The following is a 23,052-nucleotide window of genomic DNA, read 5'->3' on the forward strand; positions in this document are numbered from 1 at the left end:
CATCAATGTACTGGCAATAGTGGACCACCCGAAAATCTCCACCAACATCGGCGCCAACCACCCAGGCAGTGTGCATGATTCCCACATCTTCCGACAGTCCATTATCAACTAGCGCTACCAGATTGGCACCTAAGGAATTGAACTGCTCGTTGGCAGGTACCAAATGAACACACCACACACCTCAATTCCACAATCATGCAACGCACACCACTGGGAATGCACACGTAACCAACTTACATACAACATGCCAAACAACATGCCCACCCACCAGACACGACAGCACAACTCACTGTGGGAACCTGGGCCAGCCATGCACAGAAGCCATCAATGGCATGGCACCTCAGCCACACAACAGCAGATTGTGGGGAGGAGGAGGGAACCAGACATGTGCGAAGGAGGCAAGTGGCCGATGAGTGAGAATGTACACAATGCCAAGTGTGGCATGGATGTGATGGCCAGACTTCAGTATGCAGACCACACACATATCCATGTCGACATACATCGCTGGTGTTTGGAGTGCAGTGGACAGTGGCTGCAACCATGTCACCACAGCCAGTGGGGAGGATCGCAGAACTGTAGCCTGTTACCCCCCCTGTAGGCATGAGCTGAGTGGGCAGGCCCAGCGTACACCAGGCCAGCGTAGGGGTGTGAATAAAAGGCACATGACTCTGGGCGTGGTCCTCTTCTGGAATGCCCAACGTTTCTGCCAGGGCGGCACCTCCTACTCTGCCATGAGGCTGACCCAATTGCCGTGAGCGGGGTTGCCTGCGATCCTGTGCCCCTGCTGCACCCCGGGACACTGGTCCCCGAACCAGTCCTGCCTGCCCCTGCACACCCAGGCCTCAATGCCCACCTGCCAACACTGGCGTGTGTCGAAGAGGGCCCACCATGTGCCAGTGCATGCTCCAAGCCCGAGACCCTGGCAACCTGCTACAACCATGATGGCCTCTGCGAGCAAGGCCCACAGTACTCCTTTCTCGTTGACGTACTCTACCAGCTGACACGGCAGACTAGTAGGTCACACATTTAGAACTGAGTCTTGATTACACTATGGCAGAGGACGATGTTGATGGCTGACTTGAAGACACTATACTCCATTTGATGTGGTGCCACCAAGTCTGTGCATAGTATTCCAACAACACGTGTCTGTGGGCCACTACTGACTGCTGCCTCCGGCCTACACTGCAGTCAAGTAGATCACACATTTCGGACTGAGTCTTGATTTAGCAATGGTGGAGTTCATATCCTTGTACAGGCATCATCGCAGACTAAATCCCCTCTCAGCCCCGGTGCCACTAAGTCTGTTCCCCCACGTTCATAGACACTCTCTGGTTGAACTTTGGTGGCGTCTGAGTCAATGGACTGGGGGGTTGTCTTCATCCTCATGTAGCTGATACCAAAATGTTGGTAGAAACGAGGCTGTAGCACTCCACTCCTCCATTTGCTGCTTCCAGGGGCTTATGCCCTGTGCATCATGCCCTGGGGGATATCTTCCACTGTCCCCCGCAACCCTCCGCCACATTCACCTCGGACATCGATGCGGACTTGCTCAGTACGCGTAGCCTTACCTTAGTGCACCGCAAGGCACCGTCCAGTGATGGGGTGCCTGTGCCAGCCGCTGTGCATCCGGGGCCACTAAATCTGTGCAGCTCAAGTCAGAGACCCTGTCTTCTGAGATATTGGATGGCCTCTGAGATGATGACCTTGGAGTCAACGCCATGTGTATGTGGTCCTCTGCTGTCCGCTGCCTCTGGCCTCAACTGCGGCCCACCAGGGCCACACATCAAATCAAGTCCAGACCGGCATAGATGTTGCATCACCGCAGGAGGCACACGCCCACCGCCAGGTCCACCTCCAACCACCAAATGAAGTGTTGAAACGGTCGCACTGTCAGACTAACAGAGTTGGTCACACCTGTCTTGGATGTCATCATCTGCATGATACCCTGCTCAGCGCTCCAGGTGCCACTTACTTAGGTGGTAGACCTGGGACGATGATAGGTAAGATGATGCAGGTGTGGCTCTCCCCACTGCAGCTGCATCAGGTATATCCCGAAGGGACCCAATCCTAGAAATTCTGTTCACATGAGCGTGCTCATCTCTAGTGTCCCAACCTCAGTGCACTGCAACCCACGGACACTTCTGTTTGTTCATTGGGTGGCCTCTGTACTTGCTCTGGCTACCACTGTTCATTGTTCAAGTTGTTGCCAGCACCAACCACTCCGTGAGGGCTGGCTTACACTCATCCCACACACATCGAGCACAGGCGTCAAGGTTCATGTGACCCTGCCAATAAAGGGACCGGGCGCACGTGCCCGTAGCCAGTTCCATGAACTATCTGCATGTGTCCGTGTGGTCATGATGTGTGCATGAGGGCCCCGGGCCGTACAACATTACATTGTGCTGTGTACAGCGGACGCAGTCATGTCCTCGCAGGCAGAGTGTTAGTCCTTGGACATGTAGCTTTGTCGCCAGCCACTCATTAGGTAAGGGAAGTGTACTGGGCGGTTGTACGGAGGTCCATCCTGGGTGTGTGAATGGTAATTCCGGGACTCTGGGTGTGGTTCAGTACAGGAAATGTGCAACTGCATGTGTTTCTTTCGCAGTGTGGGTCTCCTTTGTGGGGTACAGGTTTGCCCTGACTTGGAGACCCCGTATGTAATGTTATTCGGCTTCCATGAGCCCTAACACCAACTCCTACATTCTGACACCTGGCATTTGACTGCGATGTGTACCTCAGTGGCGTGTTGGGTGCAAGCTGCGCTTGAAGGTGCTTCCTGCTGAGTGGTCTGTGCGAAGGCTGGGTTCTCCTCTATGTAGCTTGTCTGCCCTGGTGGTGGGTTGCCTGGGATGTCCATGAGTTGTTGTAGGTCGTCAGTGTCGAAGGTGTGGTGGTCCTCTCCAGCATCACTGATGGGTTGTCTTGTTTTTGTAAACATGGTGAGCCCTGCATTTCTAAAGTGATGGAGCGTGTCGTTAGCCTCCTAGGCTTAATGACATGCTTCACCACTTTCCTTGTAAATATGCCCTTATATGACAGTCCGCTCATTAAGATCTGTTCTTCTATAAACCCTAACCTATTACCCTACAGGTGCCTTACTCCAAGGCCCGCACATTCGCCACTCTGCTACATGCAGCTTGGCAGGGACAGAGGCCTCTGATGACCCAAAGTCAGTTCCATGGCTCGAGGAGTCGAGCAAATCTTGAGGCACATTCCAAAGGGTTATCCTCAGAATTTTGCTAGTGTATTTACTTAAATCTCTGCCAAAGGTAACAAGTATGCACTGCATGTGGGCCATTGCAACAGTGCCTTGTTACTCGATTTGCCTTCCATTTCTAAACTAGGGAAAAGTTTAAATAAGTAAGTTTACAGGAATCCAGAGCTATGTAGCCCAGTGACACACACTTTCAGAAGTGTGTGACACCTACTGTTTGACCTGTCAGCCATAGGTTGGTCTTCCCCCAAACATTTTGCCTTACTCCTCCTGTTTTTGCTGAGTTTGTTTTTGTGGGCCTTAGGATTCTGTGTACTTTACCACTGCTAAGCAGTGCGAAAGTGCTAAAGCTCTCTCCTTCAAACATGATAAAATTGTCTTACACCCAATTGGCACATTTAGTTTACCTGTAGGTCCCTGGTAAAGAGGTACTACATATACTCAGGTTCCGTATATTAAATCTACTAGTAGGCATGCAGCACTCACTGTGCCACCCACTTAGTAGCTTTTTAAACATGTCTCAGGTCTGCCATTGCAGCCTGTATGTGCAGTTTAAATCCCCATTTTGCCATGGCAAAATAAACCTTTTGCCAGGCCTAAACCTCCCTTTTTAATACAAATAAGTCACCTCTATGGTAGGTCATAAGAAGTCCATAGGGTAGGGTGCAGTATATTTAGAAATGTATACATTTTAGTTTTACATGTTCTGGTACAGAAAAACGTCTAAATTCATAATTGACTGAAAAAAAACAACATTAAAGTAACATTGTAGTTAGGTGATGATTTCAGTGACAGTGTAACATTTTAAATGTACAAAAACACTGCAATTCACCAGTTATAGTTATCTTAAGTAACTATAACTCATGCCCTAAGGTAACAGTAACTTGTGCCCCTGCTGTGCACAGTTTTGTCATCAGTAATTTAATTGCAAATGTTGCAGTGATATTATAAATGATGTCATAGAATATGTAATTATTGAAGTAATATGCAGAGTAATTAGACCTTTCTCCCTGCCAAATTTGTCAGGGAGAAAGGTCTTGGTCTAGAAAGCGTGGTTCTGTTGAAATGGTGTAATTCCTTTCAGTTTTTTTTTAGATATTAAAGGGAAAAAATATATATATCTGTTCAGTGCCTTATTCCCGAGCACGAGCTTGCCTCTGATTGGCTGCTAACTCTTCAAAGCAGGAAGTGTCCTCTGATTGGCTACTAACACTTGAAACCAGGAAGTGTTAGCAGCCATCTTGTGCCTCACATCGAGTGAAAATATAAAAGAAAGGTTCCGGGGGCAATTTAATATAGCGGAGCTCTGTGTAATGATGATTTGGATGCAGTGAAGGTTTAAGATTTAGTAACAATAAAGGAGAAACAGGTGAGCGCCAGGCAGCGCGACTTCCACTCCAGGACACTAGTAGGAAGATAACCCTTTCACGCTCCCTGTGCCCAACATCACTACTTTGGAGGTATGCCTTTAGAAGCTCTCTACCTTTGCGAGCTAGTACGCTGCTGTGCCTGTACCTCTGCGAGCTACTACGCTACTGTTCCTTTGGGAGCGGACGGCTCGTAGTTCTGCCTCTGTGAGTTGAGCGGCCGGGCCGCAGTTGTCCCTCTGCGAGCCTGGGCACGAACTGTTCATAAGTCTCACTATATGAGCATTGAAAGGCCATTTTGTGATTCAGTCTGTCAGCTTGTATCTGTCCGAGGCATTTCTGAAACATACCGGAGTTCTGTCTGTGAGAAATACCCCTTTCACGCTGCCTCTCCCCACATCAGCAGATAACTGACCTTCTTCCCACATCACCAGCATACCGTCAACAACCTTCTTGGGCCCGCAAGCTCTTCCGGTGAGACTTCTCGGGGCCCGCACTTTTACGAGAAGCTTGCCGGCTTGCAGGTCTCTTAGAAGAGATGCATGGGAGGCAAGGGTGATGCTGGTTGGACACCCAACACTACTCCGACATCCCCAAGCAGCAGCTCCTTGTCCACCATCCCCGCTCACCCCCCACAAACAAATGTGACATGAACATTTTTAAATGTGGAGCCTAACAAATCGGCTGGTGTTGCAGTTTTAATAAAAGATATGCTTGTGAGATTCAACAAATAAGAATCTTAGTCATGTATGGATTTACATATAAAACATTTTATTAAAACAAAACAACAACATATAAAACTATGTATAGCCATAGCTTGTCACCCCTCGACAATTTGTGAATCACAGCCTGCAAGACAAAAAGAAAATTAAGATGGTGCGTCCAGCAAAGGAGAGAGAAAAAGAGGAAGAGTTAGATACAAGGAAGATAGAAAGAGAGAAACAGTGTGAGAGGGAGAAAGAGTGACAGAGAGAGAGGAAGAGAGAGAGCGAAAGAGAGAGAGAGGAAGACAGAGAGAAAGAGGAAAACAGAGAAAGAGTGAGAGAGAGAAAGAGAGATACAAGGAAGAGAGAAAGAGAAACAGTGTGAGAGAGAGAGAAAGAGAGCCAGAGAGGAAGTCAGAGCGAGAAAGAGAGGAAGAGAGAGAGAGAAAGAGTGAAACAGTGTGAGAGAGAGGAAGAGAGAGAGTGGAAGAGAGAGGAAGAAAGAGTGAGTGAGAGAGGAAGAGAGAGAGACAGAGAGAGGAAGAGAGAAAGATTAAGAAAGAAAGAAAGAGTTAGATACAAGGAAGAGAGACAAACAGTGTGAGAGAGAGGAAGAGATAGAGAGAGAGGAAGTGAGAGAAAGAAAGAATGAGAGAAGAGAGGAAGAGTCAGAGAAAGAGAGAAAGTTGGAGAGAGAGAGAAAGGAAGAGATGGGGAGGGAGTGTTGACACTGGAGAAAATCTTTGCAGCTCACCTTTGAGTCACCGGTGTGTCTCCAACCGTGTGCTGGGAGATACTGCACTCTCTAGTTTAGTTTTCTGAAAGTTAGTATAGAATTAGTAATTGCAAACTATATACAACTGCGCACGCATAATTCACTGTTTCTGCTTTGGGAACCCAGGCTGCTGCAGCCCATCCACTTCCACTGCCCAGAGGTGTCTAACAGCTGCTGCGCACCCAGGGCCATATTATCAAGAACGGCGATAATATTATCTGCAGCAAAAGCAGCAATAAGGGGCTTGATAACATGCCCTTGTGAATTCCCATAGATGCCCAGGTTTGATGTCCTCCACAATTAATCACAAAAAGGCCCTACCTAGTCCATCAAACATCCAAATACTAGACCAATACGAGGGGTATCATATCTCATTATCAGTATATATACCCTGGATGTGTAAACTTACACTATTCCTGAGGTCAAGATGAGTAGATTCTTAAACACAATATAAAAACTCAGGCCAACACTTACTGAAACAGAAAAGTGTAGAAGATAGAGAGAGTGCCTCATGGTAGTAACACCCGAGGGGGTTCCCGGCTAGCAATAACCATTATACCCACTTCTCATCATTGGTCACTCTCTCTGTGTGAAGAAAAGAAAGTGCACAGAGACATATAAAATTGCACAGGTGAGAATAGTGATGATAAGATAACCAGTGAGTAAATATAGTCACTGCTGTAAGATTATGTGAACATACATACACCCCCAAAAAACAAACAGATACAACCTGGCAAGGTTGTGCTAGCTATTTATCTTTTATTCTGGTGCTGCAAAACCTCCCATTTAAAAATGCTTAATTATATATTTTCAAGCTGACATGTTTCGTTGCTTCAATTTCAGCAACTTCATCAGTGCATAGGAGGGGTTCTCTATTCTCAGTCTTCACACCTTACTGGTAGACAAGGACCTTGTGGTTGCCCAGTCATCACATACCGGCAACCATCCACTGGACCCCGTGTCACGTGATCACGTGTCCGCCAATGGCTCGTAATAATATGAGCCACCTCTTGCTGCCGAGTCCCTCCGGCGCTTCCGATGATCCTCTGGTGTGATGTCCTCCACACCAGAACCTGGGCTTCTATACGAATTCTCAAGGGCATATTATCAAGCCTCTTATCGCTGCTTTAGCGGCAGTTTCCTGCCCCTAAAGCGGTGATAATGTTATTGCCGTTCTTGATATTATGGTCCCTAGTCTGGTGTAGCCCATACACTTTCACTGCCCAGAGGTGTATAACAGCCGCTGCGCACCCAGACTGCTTCACCCCATGCACTCCCACTATCTGGAGCTGACTGCCTGCCACTGCACCTTCAGGCTGCTGCACCCCATCCACTCCCACTGGCCGGAGGTGAGTGCCCGCTGTTGCGCAAACAAGCCTCTCTGCTCACCTTCCGCCACCGGCGTGTGTCAAAGAGAGTTGACCATGTGTCGAAGGAACCTCTCAGCCTCAGTACACACGGTCAACAGAGCTCACAATTCAGACTGGGTGTTGATTGCCAGGATGGCCATGCATCATCGCAGGTGGTGTTTGGGGGGGACGTCAATTTGTGAATCAGAGCCTGTTAGATAAAAAGCAAGATAATATTGTGCATCATGCGTCCATCAAAGGAGAGAGAGACAGAGAGAGAGAGAGAAAGAGTGAGAGAGTGACACTGGAGAAAATCTTCGCAGCTCACCTTTGTATCACCGGTGTGTCTCCAACCACATGCCGGGACATAGTGCACCTTCAATCTCCCACATCTGAAAGATAGTACAGAAATAGTAATTGTAGGAAAGACCAGTATGCAGGAATGAAAAGACAGAGACGGTAATTCTCTTGATGTGGTTTAATCCTCAGAACATGTTTTGTAAGCAGCAAGTTTAAAGCAAGAATGACTGAACCCCCGTTAACTTCTACCTTCCAACCTTTTCACATTCAAAACATAACATTCCCAAAGCGACGCGAGGCAACCACGAGCTGTGAGAGCCTTTAGTTGGAACTCAGCACCGGCCCCACGGGCATTGCACCAGTGCTCCTATTACCAATCTGACGCTGTGGCAGAGTATACACAAGTGCGTCTGCCTAAATCGCTCCGCCGTCTTTCTGCATTCAGGGTGCTGTACCCCATCCACTCCAGCCGCCCAGAGTTATCTGCCCGAAGCTGCGCACCAAGGCCTCACTGCTCACCTTTTCGCAGTCACGACACCCTCCACAACATGCAACTCCGTTATGTAAGGTAATAGGTCTCACATTTGCTACTGAGTCTTGATATGGCCATGGCAGAGGACATACTCATCGCAGGTTGTACACCCGCTCAGTGCTTGCGGTGCTACCAACTCAGTAGGAAGTGAGGACATGTACTCTAAACTCTAAAATGGCCCAGAGCACGTGTGCCCGTTCTTTTATATTAGCAGATCATGTGTCCTGTGACGCCTGTGCTGGATGGGTGTGGTGTGGGTGTATACCAGCCATGAGGGAGTGGCTGTGGCATCAATGTTGCCAGAATAGGCTAGATCACGCACAATTGGGCTATATTTTTCCGGTTGTGTGGTAAAATTTTGGTTTCTGCTAGTTGCCAGATAATAAATATATATATACAACGCTCCAGCAAAGTAGTATGTTAAAGAGCTTTAATAGACAAATATTTACTTAGCATACTGCTGCAACATCAATTCCAATGCATTCACCGCCTGCTAGACGCTGTCCCTGCCCCATCTTCCTTAAAGTAGCAATATTGGGCTACTTTGGGCTACTTTTTGGTTGGCTTTGGACTATAGAAAGCTTAAAACATCTGACAACACTGGATGCGGGTGTCCGTGTTGGAGTGCTACCGTCACCTGGGTTGCAAAAGTCAGTGTCACTCTGTGAGCCAAGTCCAACAATATGGCCAACATGACCGTATATTAATCCATAGTTCCACACACGAAAGATGGTGGACATAAGATATCTGTGTGGATATGAATGTTTATTGCACATTCAGTGGAGTGTTGCAGCTGTAGCAATACAAAGCCAAGGAAAGTTGAAGTTTCAGTTTTTGGCACATGGAGGGTAGCCAATTAGAGACAAGGTTGTTGTCGGAGTTAGGCTGCGTCAACATATGTACTTATACAATCACTGCAACAATCTTCACGCACTTATAAATTCAGTATACACTCTCCTTGCAGTACTCTAATTAGGCAGTCTCTACATACGTACTTGTACAATGACCGAGACAAAGTTACATAACTAAAGTTTTTCCCCACTGTCAACGCTAAGATGGTTGCATACGCTGTCCAGAGCACTATGTAATGTGATAAGGCCCTGGGGCAGCATGTTGCATACATAATGAACACACGGACACCGATAGATAGTGGTACTGGGTGCGGGCATGTGCGCTCGACTCCTTTTCATTACCACGGTCACATGTGCAGTGACGTCTGTGGTGGATGCGTGTGGGGTGATTGTGAGCCAACCCTCCGGGAATGGTTGGTACTGGCAAGAAGTACAACAGTAATCATTGGATCAGACACAGAGATTCAATCATAAAGGGTTAAGGATTTGTGATGTCCCAAGGTACGAGCACCAAATATGAAATAATACAGAAAATATTCTATCGTAAACGGTTGATGACTTGTGATACACTGAGGTAGGACAGCAGATGTGAAATTATACACAAAATATTTTATTATAAAGGGTTGTAGTGACCACTCGACAGACGTATTTATAATGTCAGTGATAATTTATTGGTAACTTCGTCCAGCTATAAAGGAAGGTGCAAGTAGGATCTCTGCCACATCACATCTGGCATCGTAACGTTCTCCACCTTTTGGGTGCAGTAGTCAGCACAGACATCAAGGAATGTTTTTAGTCGCTTCCTCTTGACAAAGTTCGAGGAGATAGAGTACAAGTCTCTCTGTAATAAAAAAAAATGTCTTAATTTAAATTGTGAGCTCTTCTGACCACAGTGTATGTGTATGGAACAAATGATGAAACATTTATGGAATACACTGTCGAAATATGTAGGTTTCAGGGTCGTTCGTAGGATCCAATTTCTCGAAGCTGTACGATTTTTTGCTAAGTGTCTTCTCCTGTGAAATTCTTTCACTCATTTCTTTCAATTTGTCTTCTCAGACTTGGTAATATATGACTTGACATAGCTAGCAACAGCAATTGAGTTATCTGCAGCAGATTGTATGTCCACATCTTCAAAATTACTGGATTGTAATAATTAATGTACTTCGATTCTTCTGTTCTTTTTATATTATATGTATTTTTGGGTGATTTCCGAGTGATAGTATGCATCACTGCTGACATAAAACTGTTCACTCTTTCTTGCGATGACTTATGGTGCATTGAGTTAGTAGTACTTTTGGCGGTTAGCGTATAAGTACCCTGCGATGATGCATGGTCCAGGGAAGTTGCGCTCAGATCAATGTCTTTTTGTCTATTGAATTCTGCCTCGATAACACCATGTGGCGATGACTTACGGTGCACTGAGTTAGTAGTCCTATGGCGCTCAGCGTGTATTACCCTTAGTTGTTGTTCTCATTTGTGACAAACTTTTTTTTTTGTGGAAACTATTCCTGGAAAACTGGGAATATAGGCTGTTTTCGCTAGGTTCATAATGAAGTGATAATTTAAAATCACTGAAAAAACTATAGGTTTAAAGAAGATTATAATTAGAAATTAGCATTTAAAAAACCACTGAAATTCACTGAAAAACCATAGGTTTCAGAGACGTTATAGTTACAAATTAGCATTTAAAAAACCTTTGAAATTCACAGAAAAAACCATAGGTTTCAGGGACGTTATAGTTAGTTTGACATTTCACTCATACAAAACCATAGAAATTCCGCTGTTATAGTTAGTTGAGCTAACTATAACTCGCGCGCCCGTAATACACTGCTGATGACGTCACATTTTACATCATTCATGACATGGTCAATGACATCACTAATGACATCTCAAATGACATCACTGATTACATCATCCACGTGAAAATCTGATGTACCTCCTTATACCTTAATAAAATCTTTGATACACCCACTCTAAAATACAGACTACCATTTTCGAAAGAATAGAGACACCAATACCAGTTACTACGTACGCACTCATGGATTCCTAGGTCTACACACACATTCTCTCATTCATCCATACAGTCACACATAGATGCAGTGACTCATCAATACAATACTATAATAGGCACTCATACACCTATACAAACACACACACACCACCACTCATCCAGAGGTACTCAAACACCTAGTCAGACATGCAAAGAATCAAGCTCACTTCTATTTATTCACATATACAGTTATGTACATACAACCTCACTTCTTCATACAGTTACTAACATATACTTACTCTTTTATACAATCACTGATACAAGTACACACTGATCAAATACAGCCACTCTCACAATCACTGGCTCTCATGTATAGTCATTTATATACTCCAACTCTCACATGCACTGTGTTTTATAGATGTAGTTACTTTGACATGTAGCACTAAGATATGCATTCACTCACCAACACACCCATAGACACCCACTCACTCATACAGCTGTTTCCACATGCACTTTTGAACCCATACACCCAGTGAATGAAGCACTCACACATCTATGCATAGAGTCACACACCTCCCATCCACCCACACACACACTCAGGCACCTATACAAATGCTCATGCAACCAATCTATAATCCATATAGACACTCATGTAGCTACTCATCAACCAATGTAGCAGGTTACAAAGCAATAGATAGACGGATACAGACATTCACCCACTTTACTCACTAACGCTTGCATTCAGTAAGATACATTTAATGACTAACTTGCACAGTCAGTCATGCACCTACTAAATCCTCCATCCAGACACTTATACACCCATTCATTCTTCAACACATCTTGGCATATATATATCTATATATATATATATCACCAAAGTTTGTCCAAAGACGAAAGAGCACTACACAGGAGGGCGCTTTACCAAAGCTTTAATTAACAGAGGCTTTCAAAGGATGTACAGATTTCTTGATGCCTTACGCATTTCGAGTCTCCTAACTCTTGATCACAGGCAGAATTGGCAGCATTGTGAAGCAGCAGCTGTTTCCGGTGAATAAATCCCTTTGGTGGGATCTCGCAGGTGAGTATTCACTTGATGCAGTATGGGTATTGTAGTGCTGCTCCGTTGTTTGCCACATTTCTTCATTCCCTCTGATGGGCTCTGTCATCCGAGGCTAGGTCCATTTGCTGTACCCGCGACCAACGCAGCAGTTGTGAGTAAAATCATCTGGCATGGCATTTGGGGGCCCACTAAAGGATTAACGAACTGTGCTCTTTAAATTGTTAAACACATGGACCTTACTACAAGGAATTTAATGATTTGTCCGACCGGGACTCAATACCCCAACATGCACAGTACGAATCTAATGCACTGTGTGTGACTCGCAGTGGGTCTGCGCATGTATTTAAAGATGATCGGAGCCATCTGTGTGTTCAACTTGAGCTGCCCTTGAAGAAGGGACTACGGTCCCGAAACGCGTCGGCAAATAACTTTTTTACCTCAAGTGAACATGCCAGCTCTCTGAAAATAAAAAAGCTGTCTGGTTTCAACTGCTGTGTGTGCGCCTTCAAATGCTTCAGGCCATTGTTTACACACACATATATATATATATATATATATATATATATATATATATATATATATATTACCTACTGGCGATAGCCAGTAGGTATATATAGTTAGGATTTTTTCTCTATGGGATTTTTGAAACTTCTATGTCTAATAACTTTGGCGTTTGTGGACGGAATTGGCTGAAATTTTCAGGAGAATGGAACATTTTGTTTCTGAGCAGCCCCTGAAAATTTGGGGGGGGTTCGTCAAGGGGGGGCCGAGAAAAAAGGGGGGTCCCAAAACACGTTTTTCCCATGTTAATTTCCATAGGGCGGTTGGCCTCACTTTTAGCCCGAACGGCTGAATGGATTTGCACGAAACTTGGCAAAATTGTAGGGACTGGTAGCCCGATGTGCCTTTGCTAGGTCTCAATATATGTGCTCCAGTGGATTTTGAGAAATTAACGTTCAAAAAAAGATATATATCTGTAAGCGCGCTCCGAGCAGCGCCCCGGTTCGCGTACCTGACGCGTAACGGAACTTCGCGAAGCGAAGCTGATTGGCTCTCCGGTGTCTGTCAACATTCTAAACAGTCCGGTGCGGCCACAATCTTGTCGCTCAGTAGGATCGAGAGACAAGATGTGGTGAAAAACGAAGGGGGAAATGAAGGAAAGGGGGCAAGGTAGACCCCTCCTGACCCCCTAGGATTGATGAGGGGGATATTAAAGTCCCGCGAAAAAAATTTGCGATTTTTCGCCGTAGAGGCGCGTCCCGGTACGCGAACCGGCCAGCTCACCGGGCAGCTAACCGGGCAGCTAACCGGCAGCGTAACGGGAGTCTGAGGAGAAGCTGATTGGCTGTCAACATTGTAAACAGTCCGGAGCGGCCGCCATCTTGTCTCTCGGTAGGTTCGAGAGACAAGATGTGGTGAAAAACGAAGGGGGAAGTGAAGGAAAGGGGGCAAGGTAGACCCCTCCTGCTCCCTAGGATTGATGAGGGGGATATTAAAGTGCCCCGCGGGCCAAAAAATAAAAAATTAAATTTTTGCGATTTTTCGCCGTAGAGGCGCGTCCTGGTACGCGAACCGGGCAGCTAACCGGCAGCGTAACGGGAGTCCGCCATCTTGTGTTTTTGGAGCGTCCGGTTCGCGTACCGGGTAGCTTCCCGGTAAGCGTAACAAAGAGAAACAAAAAAAAAAAGATTTCCAGCAAACTTGGCAAAATTGTAGGGACTGTTTGTTTGATGTGCCTTTGCAAGGCCTCAAGATATGTGCACGTGTGGATTTTGTCTAATTAAAGTTAAAAAAAATATATTTATCTGTAAGCGTGCTCCGGCGCGCTTACGTTACGGGTTTGGTTTGCGCTGCAGAGCCGATACGTCGCGACGCGTCATGAGGCGTCTCACGTGGCTACGTGATACGTCACGTAATAAAGAATATATTTTACAGCTATAGATATTAGCTTTTAAAAAACCAATGAAATTCACTGAAAAAACCATAGGTTATAGACCATATATAGTTAGGAATTTGCATTTACAAAACCTTGAAAATTCACTGAAAAAACCATAGGTTAGAGACCATATATAGTTAGGAATTAGCATTTAAAAAACCTTATTTTACTCACACAAAACCATTGAAATTCCATATATAGTTAGTTGCACTAACTATATATCGCGCACCCGCAATCCACTGCTGATGATGTCACATATTACATCATTCATGACATGGTCAGTGACATCACTGATGACATCACTGATGACATCTCAAATGACATCACTGATGACATCACTGATGACATCACTAATTACATCACTGATGACATCTCAAATGACATCACTGATGACATCACTGATGATATCTCAAATGACATCACTGATGACATCTCAAATGACATTACTGATCACAACACTGATGACATCATTCATGTCATAATACGATGAACCTCTTCAGACTCTAATATAAACTTAGATACACTCAGTGTAAACAGACACTCACAGACTGTCACTCATCCATGGAGTTACTCACACACCTAGTCAGTCATGCAAAGAATCAATCACACCTCCATTTCCTCAACTATACAGTTATACACACCTTATTTATTCAAACATATACTAACACATATTTACTCTCTTATACAATCCCTGATACAAGTTCTCAATGATCCATACAGCCACTCACACATTCACTGGCTCTTATGCACAGTTATTTATATATGTCAACTCTCACATGTACTGTGTTTTACATATGTACTTACTTTGACATGTAGCACTGAGATATCCATTCACTCACCAATACACTCATGCACAAAGTCAACCGCCCATACAGCTGTTTCCACATGCACTTTTGAACCCATACATCTAGTGAATCAACTGCTCACACATCTATGCACAGAGTCATACACCTCCCAGCCACCCACACACACACTCAGTCTCCCATACAAATACTTGGGCAACCACTCAATAACCCATATAGTTTACTCATATAGCTACTGATCAACACATGCAGCAGTTTACAGAACAACAAACATAATGATGCACAAATTAAGACAGTTTAGTCACTAACCCATGCACTCAGTGAGACACATTTAATCACTCACTCATACAGTCATTCATGCACCTACTAAATCCTTCATCCAGACACTTATACATCCTCTCATTCTTCAATATGTAAGACATATTTTAACTTTACAGAAACATACAGTCACTGGATGTTGTCATCAGTGATGTCATCAGTGATGTCATTTGAGATGTCATCAGTGATGTCATCAGTGATGTCACTGACCATGTCATGAATGATGTAATATGTGACATCATCAGCAGTGGATTGCGGGTGCGCGATATATAGTTAGTGCAACTAACTATATATGGAATTTCAATGGTTTTGTGTGAGTAAAATAAGGTTTTTTAAATGCTAATTCCTAACTATATATGGTCTCTAACCTATGGTTTTTTCAGTGAATATATATATATATATATATATATATATATATCAGGAATCGTCACAACCTCCACTACTGCGGCGAAATGAAGAGACGGACCCCACGGCTTCAGGCAAGGTAAGATTTTTATTTCAACCATTCACGGGCGACGCGTTTCAAGCATCCACGTGCTCTCGTTCACACACATATAAATATATGTATATCATATTTAAACTTTACAGAAACACACAGTCACTGAATGATGTCATCAGTGATGTCATTTGAGATGTCATCAGTGATGTCATCAGTGATGTCACTGACTATGACATTAATGATGTAAAATGTGATGCCATCAGCAGTGCATTAGTGGGGCACGAGTTATAGTTAGCTCAACTAACTATAACGGTGGAATTTCTATGGTTTTGTATGAGTGAAATGTCAAACTAACTATAATGTCCTTGAAACCTATGGTTTTTTTCAGTGAATTTCAAAGGTTTTTTAAATGCTAATTTGTAACTATAACATCCCTGAAACCTTTGTTTTTTTCAGTGAATCTATATATTTATATATCCGTAGTCTTGGTCACCTGACCCCATTTAGGTCAAAGACTCTTTGAAGGTTCATGAGTAGTCAAACATACCACGTGTCAATAAACATAAAAGAAATACTTCTCCTTACTGTGAGTGAAAGGTTGCAACTCAATGTCTATTTAATACAAACTATAAGGATAACTTAGGGATGCTACATTCACATTTAGGGTGTCTTTGGAATTAATAAACAGCAAGCTAAGCGCTGTGCATTTGATCTAGTATTGCCCATTCTCTGCGCTGTACTCTCAGGTCTAGTGCCCCCTTGTGTGCTTAACTTGTCAAGTGACAATATGCACAATAGTGGTGTGTGCCTAGAATGTTATAGTGTAGTGTCTATGCACATCTGTCTCGTCACGTGACTTGTTCCAACCTGGTGTTTTGTCATGGGAAAGTGTCGGTTTAGTACCATTATCACAGTCCTGGCAATTTACTAGTGCTATTTTGGTGCTCTATGGATGTAGCTACGGTTAAGACTATCAACGAGTGAGAAGCAGGTAGGGTCAACCTTCCACTCCTAGTGCGCATACTTTTCTTGCTGGTGTGTGAGGCCCTCGAGCACCATCCACAATGTCTGTCTGTAAAGAAGAGCAGAAGTTCACACGTTTATATCTGTCATAGAAACCATACTACAACACATTTCTATATTTGCATGGCAGACCCTTGGGCAAACAATCCAATGAAAAACAATTTCATCAAAATAAACATCCCTCGTTGTTGCAACATTCAATTATACAACTATATATATGTGTAAGACTAGTAGGTAAGAGTGGACTGGGTAACTGGGGGTAGAGGGGGAGGGGAAGGGGGTGGGTTTGTGAGGCTAGTTATACATTGTCCTTATTTTTGCTACTTTATCAGAGATGCAAATGCATGTTCTCATCTAATTTCAACCCTCCTGGGAACTTGTTACCTGCTTGCAAAATAAAGTGTGACTCCAGTCTCCGGAGAGCTCCTACCTTATTGCCACCTCTGGGATTCCGGTTTACACTGTCAAGCCCAAAGAATTTAGCCTTGGTCCATTCCCCATTGTGTTCTGCTGTGAAATGTCTTACAGTGCTGTAACTATGGTCTTTGTTATTGCTCTCCAGTGTTTGAGTATTCTCTTCTTCACTGGAAATGTTGTGTAACCAATATACCACAGGTTACAGGGACAGACTATGACATACACTACAAACTCTGTGTAACACATTATGAGTTTGGGGATTTTCAATGGGGCTTTGACCCTTCCCAGTGTGATCTCTGTTATGTTGTTACTGTGTTTACATGCCTTGCAGTTCCCACATTTGCGGAAGCCCTTTGCTTGTTTGAGCCAATTGGATTCTTTGGCTTGCAGGTGGCTGTGTACCAACATATCCTTCAATGAAGTGCTCCTTCTGTATGATATAGAGGGGTTGGCTCCTATTTTGTTCCATAGTATGGGTCCTGTCCTAAAATCCCCCACCTGTGTTTCAGCATTTTACACAACTGTGCCACCTGACTGCTGTATCTCATAATGAAGCGAACTGGCTTGGGAGTTGTCTGCCTACCGGTAGCAGTCGCTGTAGTTTTCAGAATGTGCTCTTCTCTCTGGGGTCCTTTGACTCTTGCTTCTGCTTGTTTGAGTGCTTTAGTTGAGTACCCTCTCTCCCTGAATCTTGCTTTAATTCCTAATGTTGTCTGTTCAAATGCTGTCGTCGTGCTACAGTTCCTCTTTGCTCTGAGGAACTCACTATAAGGTATTCCCCATCTGAAGCTGGGTGGGTGGCTACTACTCGCACGGAGGATGGAGTTCCCTGCAGTCTTCTTTCTGTACAGGTTAGTGCAAATCATTCCTTCTTCCACTGACAATTTCAAGCCTAGAAAATTGAGTGTCTCCTTACTGTAGTTTCTTGTAAATTTTAAATTAACATTGTTTTCGTTCAGTAGATCAATAAACAAATCCAGTTCCTGACACTCCCCTCCCACACAAAAAAGACGTTGTCGATATACCTCAGCCATTTCATGACATTACAATACCATTTTTTTGTGTGGTTGTTCCAGGGCACCTGCTTCTCCTACCAGCCCACCAAAAGATTGGCATAGCTGGGGGTGAAGCAGGTACCCATGGAAGTCCCCTGAGGCTGACTGTAATAGGTTTTTTCAAACATAAAAACATTATCTTTCAAGCATGTACTGATCATTTCTATGAGCATTTGCGTATGTTGTAAAAGATGGATATCCCTTTTCTTGGGAAAAAAGTTACATGCCTTGAGTCCGTCCTCATGTCTTATGCTAGTATAAAGTGACTCTACGTCTAAGCTTACTAGCCAATGGTTGTTCGTCAGGGCTATGTCCTTAATCTTCCCCAGGAAGTCACTTGTGTCCCTAATATAAGAGTTCAAGCCTTTTACAAAGGGGAATAGGAAGTGGTCTACAAATGTCGATGTCTTTTCGAGTAGGAAGTTTTTGGAAGAAACTGTTGGTCTGCCAGGAGGTTCTTGGGCATTTCTGTGCACCTTAGGCAGTAGATAAAAGGTTGTCGTGGTTAGTGTTTTGTTTTTAAGGAATTTCCTCTCATCCCACGTCAAAAGGCCACCCTCATGTCAATCGTATAGTCTCATATGATATCTGTGTTGTAAATCAGTCATATATTTCTTGTTCGCTTTGCTGTAGCATTGCGGGTTGTTCAATTGTCTGTAGGTCTCCTTTGTGTACATGGTTCTAGTCAAAATTGCCGCCTTTATGTGATAGTTTTATTATCAGATCTTTGTCATTTTGTAGGCCCTTGACCGCCTCCCCCTGGGATTTGGTCATTTTCCTGTTCTGTGGGATCATATGTACCAGTTTCTCTAGATCCTTGGCCACTAAGTCACTAAAAATGTAAATTTTGTCTTTTGGTGTCACCAGTACAAATTTAGACCCAGCTCTGAACCCCGTGTTCACGGTTTCCTGTGTTTCTATCCCAAATCTGCGTATTATCTCTTGTACGTGAATGGGATTAAAGGGATCAGTTACTTCGTCTGTGGTGTTTGCTCCAGTGTTAACCTCCAAGTCGGTCAGTAACTCTAACATGGTTATGTCCTCAATGGTAAGGCTGGTTTCTGGACTAGGTGTACCATCATGTCTAGCTCTCCCTGTCTCTGTATTTTATCGAAATGTAATTTGTACAGTTTTAATTTCCTCTCAAATTGATAGAGATCAACTCTTGTTTGCGCAAAATCAAAACCAATGTCTGGACAAAGGGAACCCCTAGTTTAAGTACAGTCTCCTCTACTGTAGATAGTTTTTTCTCAGTAAGGTTTAGTACCGTTAGCTGAGTAGTGTTGTCTTCCATTACGGTTTCTTGCTCAATTGGCCTCGTGTTCCCGTGCCATTTCTCTTTACATTTTCTCCTTCTGACCCTTCGCTTCCAGTTTTGTTTTTTGTTCCGCGCCCTCATCCTCTTGTTTTCCCTTTGGTGAAATGTTCTTTTGTCATCTGTACGAGGCGTAGCTCCTCGGAAAAAGAATGTTGTTCGTTTAAACTCGACGAGAGACTGTCCGTCAAGCCTTGGTCTGAACTTAGGTCAGTGTTTGATCCCTCTCCGCACACTTCCAGGGTGCCCAGAGTTATATATATATATATATATATTTATATATATATATATATATATATACTGTTTTTTCTTTCTCTAGGGATATAAGTTCTGATGGCATATGTTTGGCTGTGGCTTGACATGGTTTCTGCCAAAGGCATTTTTTGCACTTGTATACAGCTATAGACTAGTCAGTTGTACACAAATATCTTGTGTCAGAGAGCGGTATGTAGCTCTATACTGTTGAATAACAAATAATGACTCAGAAGAGTTCATTAAGTATTGTTTTTGTGCACCTGGTTTAAAAGTCCTAAAATTGCAGGGCCTCATTCACAAAATGTTGTCATAGGGCAGGGCACAAACCTTCTTGCTGTGCTGCCCTACAGCAAAAGAAAAGGGCAGGAATCTATCATACACATTCCTCTCCTTTTCCCCTGTGCTGGTGCACAAAGGTGCCTGCGTTGAAGGGATGCTTGTTTTTGGGCAGGAGGGACACCTTCATGCACAAAGACAATTACAAGAGGCAATTTCCTCTTTCTATGTGTGCTGCCGATCTTTTAATTTTGCCGTGTATTCGCGAATCCACAGCAAATGTTTAAAAGTAAAATAATTAAAAAATGCTTATAAACTTCAGCAGGGTCCCTGTGGGACCGTCCAATATATCTAGGGGTCAAGGTCTTCCTACCCTGCCCCCCTTTCATTATTTTTTAATTATTTTTGTGAAGCCGAGCCCCAAGATGGCTGGCAACACTTCCTGGTTGAAGTGTTGGCAGCCAATCAAATTTTAGGAGGATCCGCGAGTCAAGTGCAAGGACTCGATTCCCAGATATCTGTATTTTTTTAAGGTAAATATCTCAGAAACTAATGAACAGATTTACACAAAATCACACAAAGCACTTTTACTGGACTAATATCTAGCTTTCTGCCAAATTTGGTGTAATTCGGATCAGCGGTTCGGGCTGTAGTCGTGTTCAAAAAATGAAAAATCCCCATAGACATAACATGGAGAAAACGCATTTTGGAACCCCCCTTTTTCTCGCCCCCCCCACTTGACGGGTCACACTAAAAATGTCAACACAGCAGCTAAACCAAAAATGGTAAGTTTTGTGAAGATTTGTCAAGCTGTCATAAAGTTATTGGCAAGACAAAATACACTTTTCCTATGGAATCTTTGGTACTAACTATAATAACCTAAAAAAAGAAAAAGGAAAAACAAGGGGAAATAAAGGTATTTCTCCTTGTTATGCCTCCCTTAATCTCCCCTAGGTGCGAATACGCTTTTGATGCATTCTCAGGTATACGAAATTTCGGGAATATGGCTAGTAATCAACTCACTGACACATCTTCATCAGCAAAAAGCAAACATATAAGCATTGGCAGTTGCACAGCAGCTGCTGCGAGGGATGCATTGCAAGGCACTGTGCAGCTTTCAAAAGGTTGTTGGTAATTCTTTTTTCTGCAACAGGTGACTTTAACCTTTTAAAAGGTTCAATCCAGAGCTACAAAGAAATTATAAGATGCCTCCAATAAATCTGGGGGTTGTAGTTTTGCAAAAAAACGCAGTTCTATACCTCTTAAAAGAAAAGAAAATTAAAAGTACACAGTCCATATAATGTAAATTACTCTATAATTTTAACTCAGAGAAACACAACAGTTTTTCATAACCACATTTGAATTTTATGGGTTTTTATTACAGCTGAATAAGAAAGTGAAGCGCAAAAAAGCTGTATCTCCATATCCACCTCCGAGCAAAGGTGATGATGTCAAAGAAGGGACAGTGTGTGAAGCAGCAGGATGGGGCCTGAGAAACAATGTGGATCAAAATCCTTCTAAAGTGCTAATGGCAGTCAATGTCACTGTCGTAAGCAGAGCCACCTGCAATGACCGGAAACACTACAATTCAAAGCCGAAAATAACAACAAACATGCTGTGCGCGGGTGACAAGAACGGTGGGAAAGACACATGTGCTGTAAGTAATTTAATTCAATGTTATGTCACCATAAAACAATCAAATAAAACATTTCAAATCAGTGGCAGACAGTAACTTTAGCATTGTGGGGGGGTCACACACACACACATATACACACTCACTTGCATCCATGCATTCACACACATGCACACACACACCCATTCACAACACTCACTCAAATATACATGCTTATATTCATACATACACACACACACACCAAACATCCAAAAACAAAACGTATCTTCACTGCAGCTAGGTTGAGTAATTTTCCACATCAAGCAACTCTAAATGTTGCCAAATGATTGACTTAAAGAAAAGCAGGTCTTTTAGAATGTTACTAAGTCTTTCTACATCCTTCAGCGCTTTACATTTTTCTTCATAGGGAGACTCCGGCGGCCCATTGATCTGCAATAGGGAACTCAGAGGCATCACCTCATTTGGCCCTCAACGATGTGGCCTTTGGAAGCCCGCTGTGTACACACTTCTCACAGATGACTATCTGAACTGGATAAGAAAAATGACAGGAGGAGATTTGTAATGTTAATTTTGTTCTGTATTAGTGCTAAGGTGTAAGTGAGGTAGTGTGCATCTAAGGGTATATCAATAACCCCATGTCATGTAGATGATTTCAAAAACTGAAAAAAGGAATTTTTGGTGAATATATGGGAAAAATTACCTATATTCTAAGATATAAGGATATTGCAAGTGTCTGAGGAGTTCTCACATATTACAGATGATCAAGGTCAAATGCAAATTTCCTTTTTAAGATAGTGAAACACTGATGTGACTTACAATGTAATTTTTAAGTATCACAGGGGGTGTTTTATTCCTTATAGTACAAGCTAGTCCACACTATTACCTTCCTGCAAATTGACATTAAAATTCTTGGTGTCAGACTTCTCCTTATTTAAGACATCATTTAGCTGTTTGTATGTTGAAAATAAAATAAAACAACCTGCATTTTGTAACTTGTTGCAGACATGTGTAAAGCATTCCAATGTAAGTCACAAACAGATATAGGTTAGCACATGTTGTAATGTATAGATATATTCTTGCTTTTTGTACAATAAAACAACATACTCTCATAAATATTTTCTTCAGTGGTTAATGGAAGTGAGTTTCTAAGGAAAAACTTAACAAGAACGGGTTAGAAAATCTGAATTTTTTATTTGTTTACGTAAGAAGAAGTTGTATTTAGCTGAGGAGTCTATATTTCACTCTGTCCGCTGGCTCTGGCAGTTGCCATTGTGAGATCACAACACAACTATAATTTGTTATTAAGGTAGAGTAACTGTAACTTTCTTATTACAGCTGGTAAGTGATATCTGTATATATCGGCTAATGCAGGCTCACCTGTACATTACACGCTATTGACAGTCAAGGAGGAGTTCCATGACCACATACAGGCAAAAG

General features: G+C 43.3%; 1 protein-coding gene across 1 annotated transcript in view; it reads left to right on the forward strand.

Moving 5' to 3' along the window:
• The window catches only part of LOC144819374 (granzyme A-like), an 84,164-nt gene extending 61,436 nt beyond the window's left edge, over window positions 1-22,728 (forward strand). The window contains exons 4-5 of the mRNA XM_078677298.1: window positions 21,367-21,639; window positions 22,022-22,728. Coding sequence (XP_078533424.1) covers window positions 21,367-21,639; window positions 22,022-22,177 — 429 coding nt within the window. The 3' untranslated portion in view covers window positions 22,178-22,728. The remainder of the gene's footprint in view (window positions 1-21,366; window positions 21,640-22,021) is intronic.
• Window positions 22,729-23,052: the final 324 nt, after the last annotated feature.

The sequence above is a fragment of the Lissotriton helveticus genome, chromosome 2_1 (genome assembly GCF_964261635.1).
Source record: "Lissotriton helveticus chromosome 2_1, aLisHel1.1, whole genome shotgun sequence".
Taxonomy (NCBI): Eukaryota; Metazoa; Chordata; class Amphibia; order Caudata; family Salamandridae; genus Lissotriton; species Lissotriton helveticus.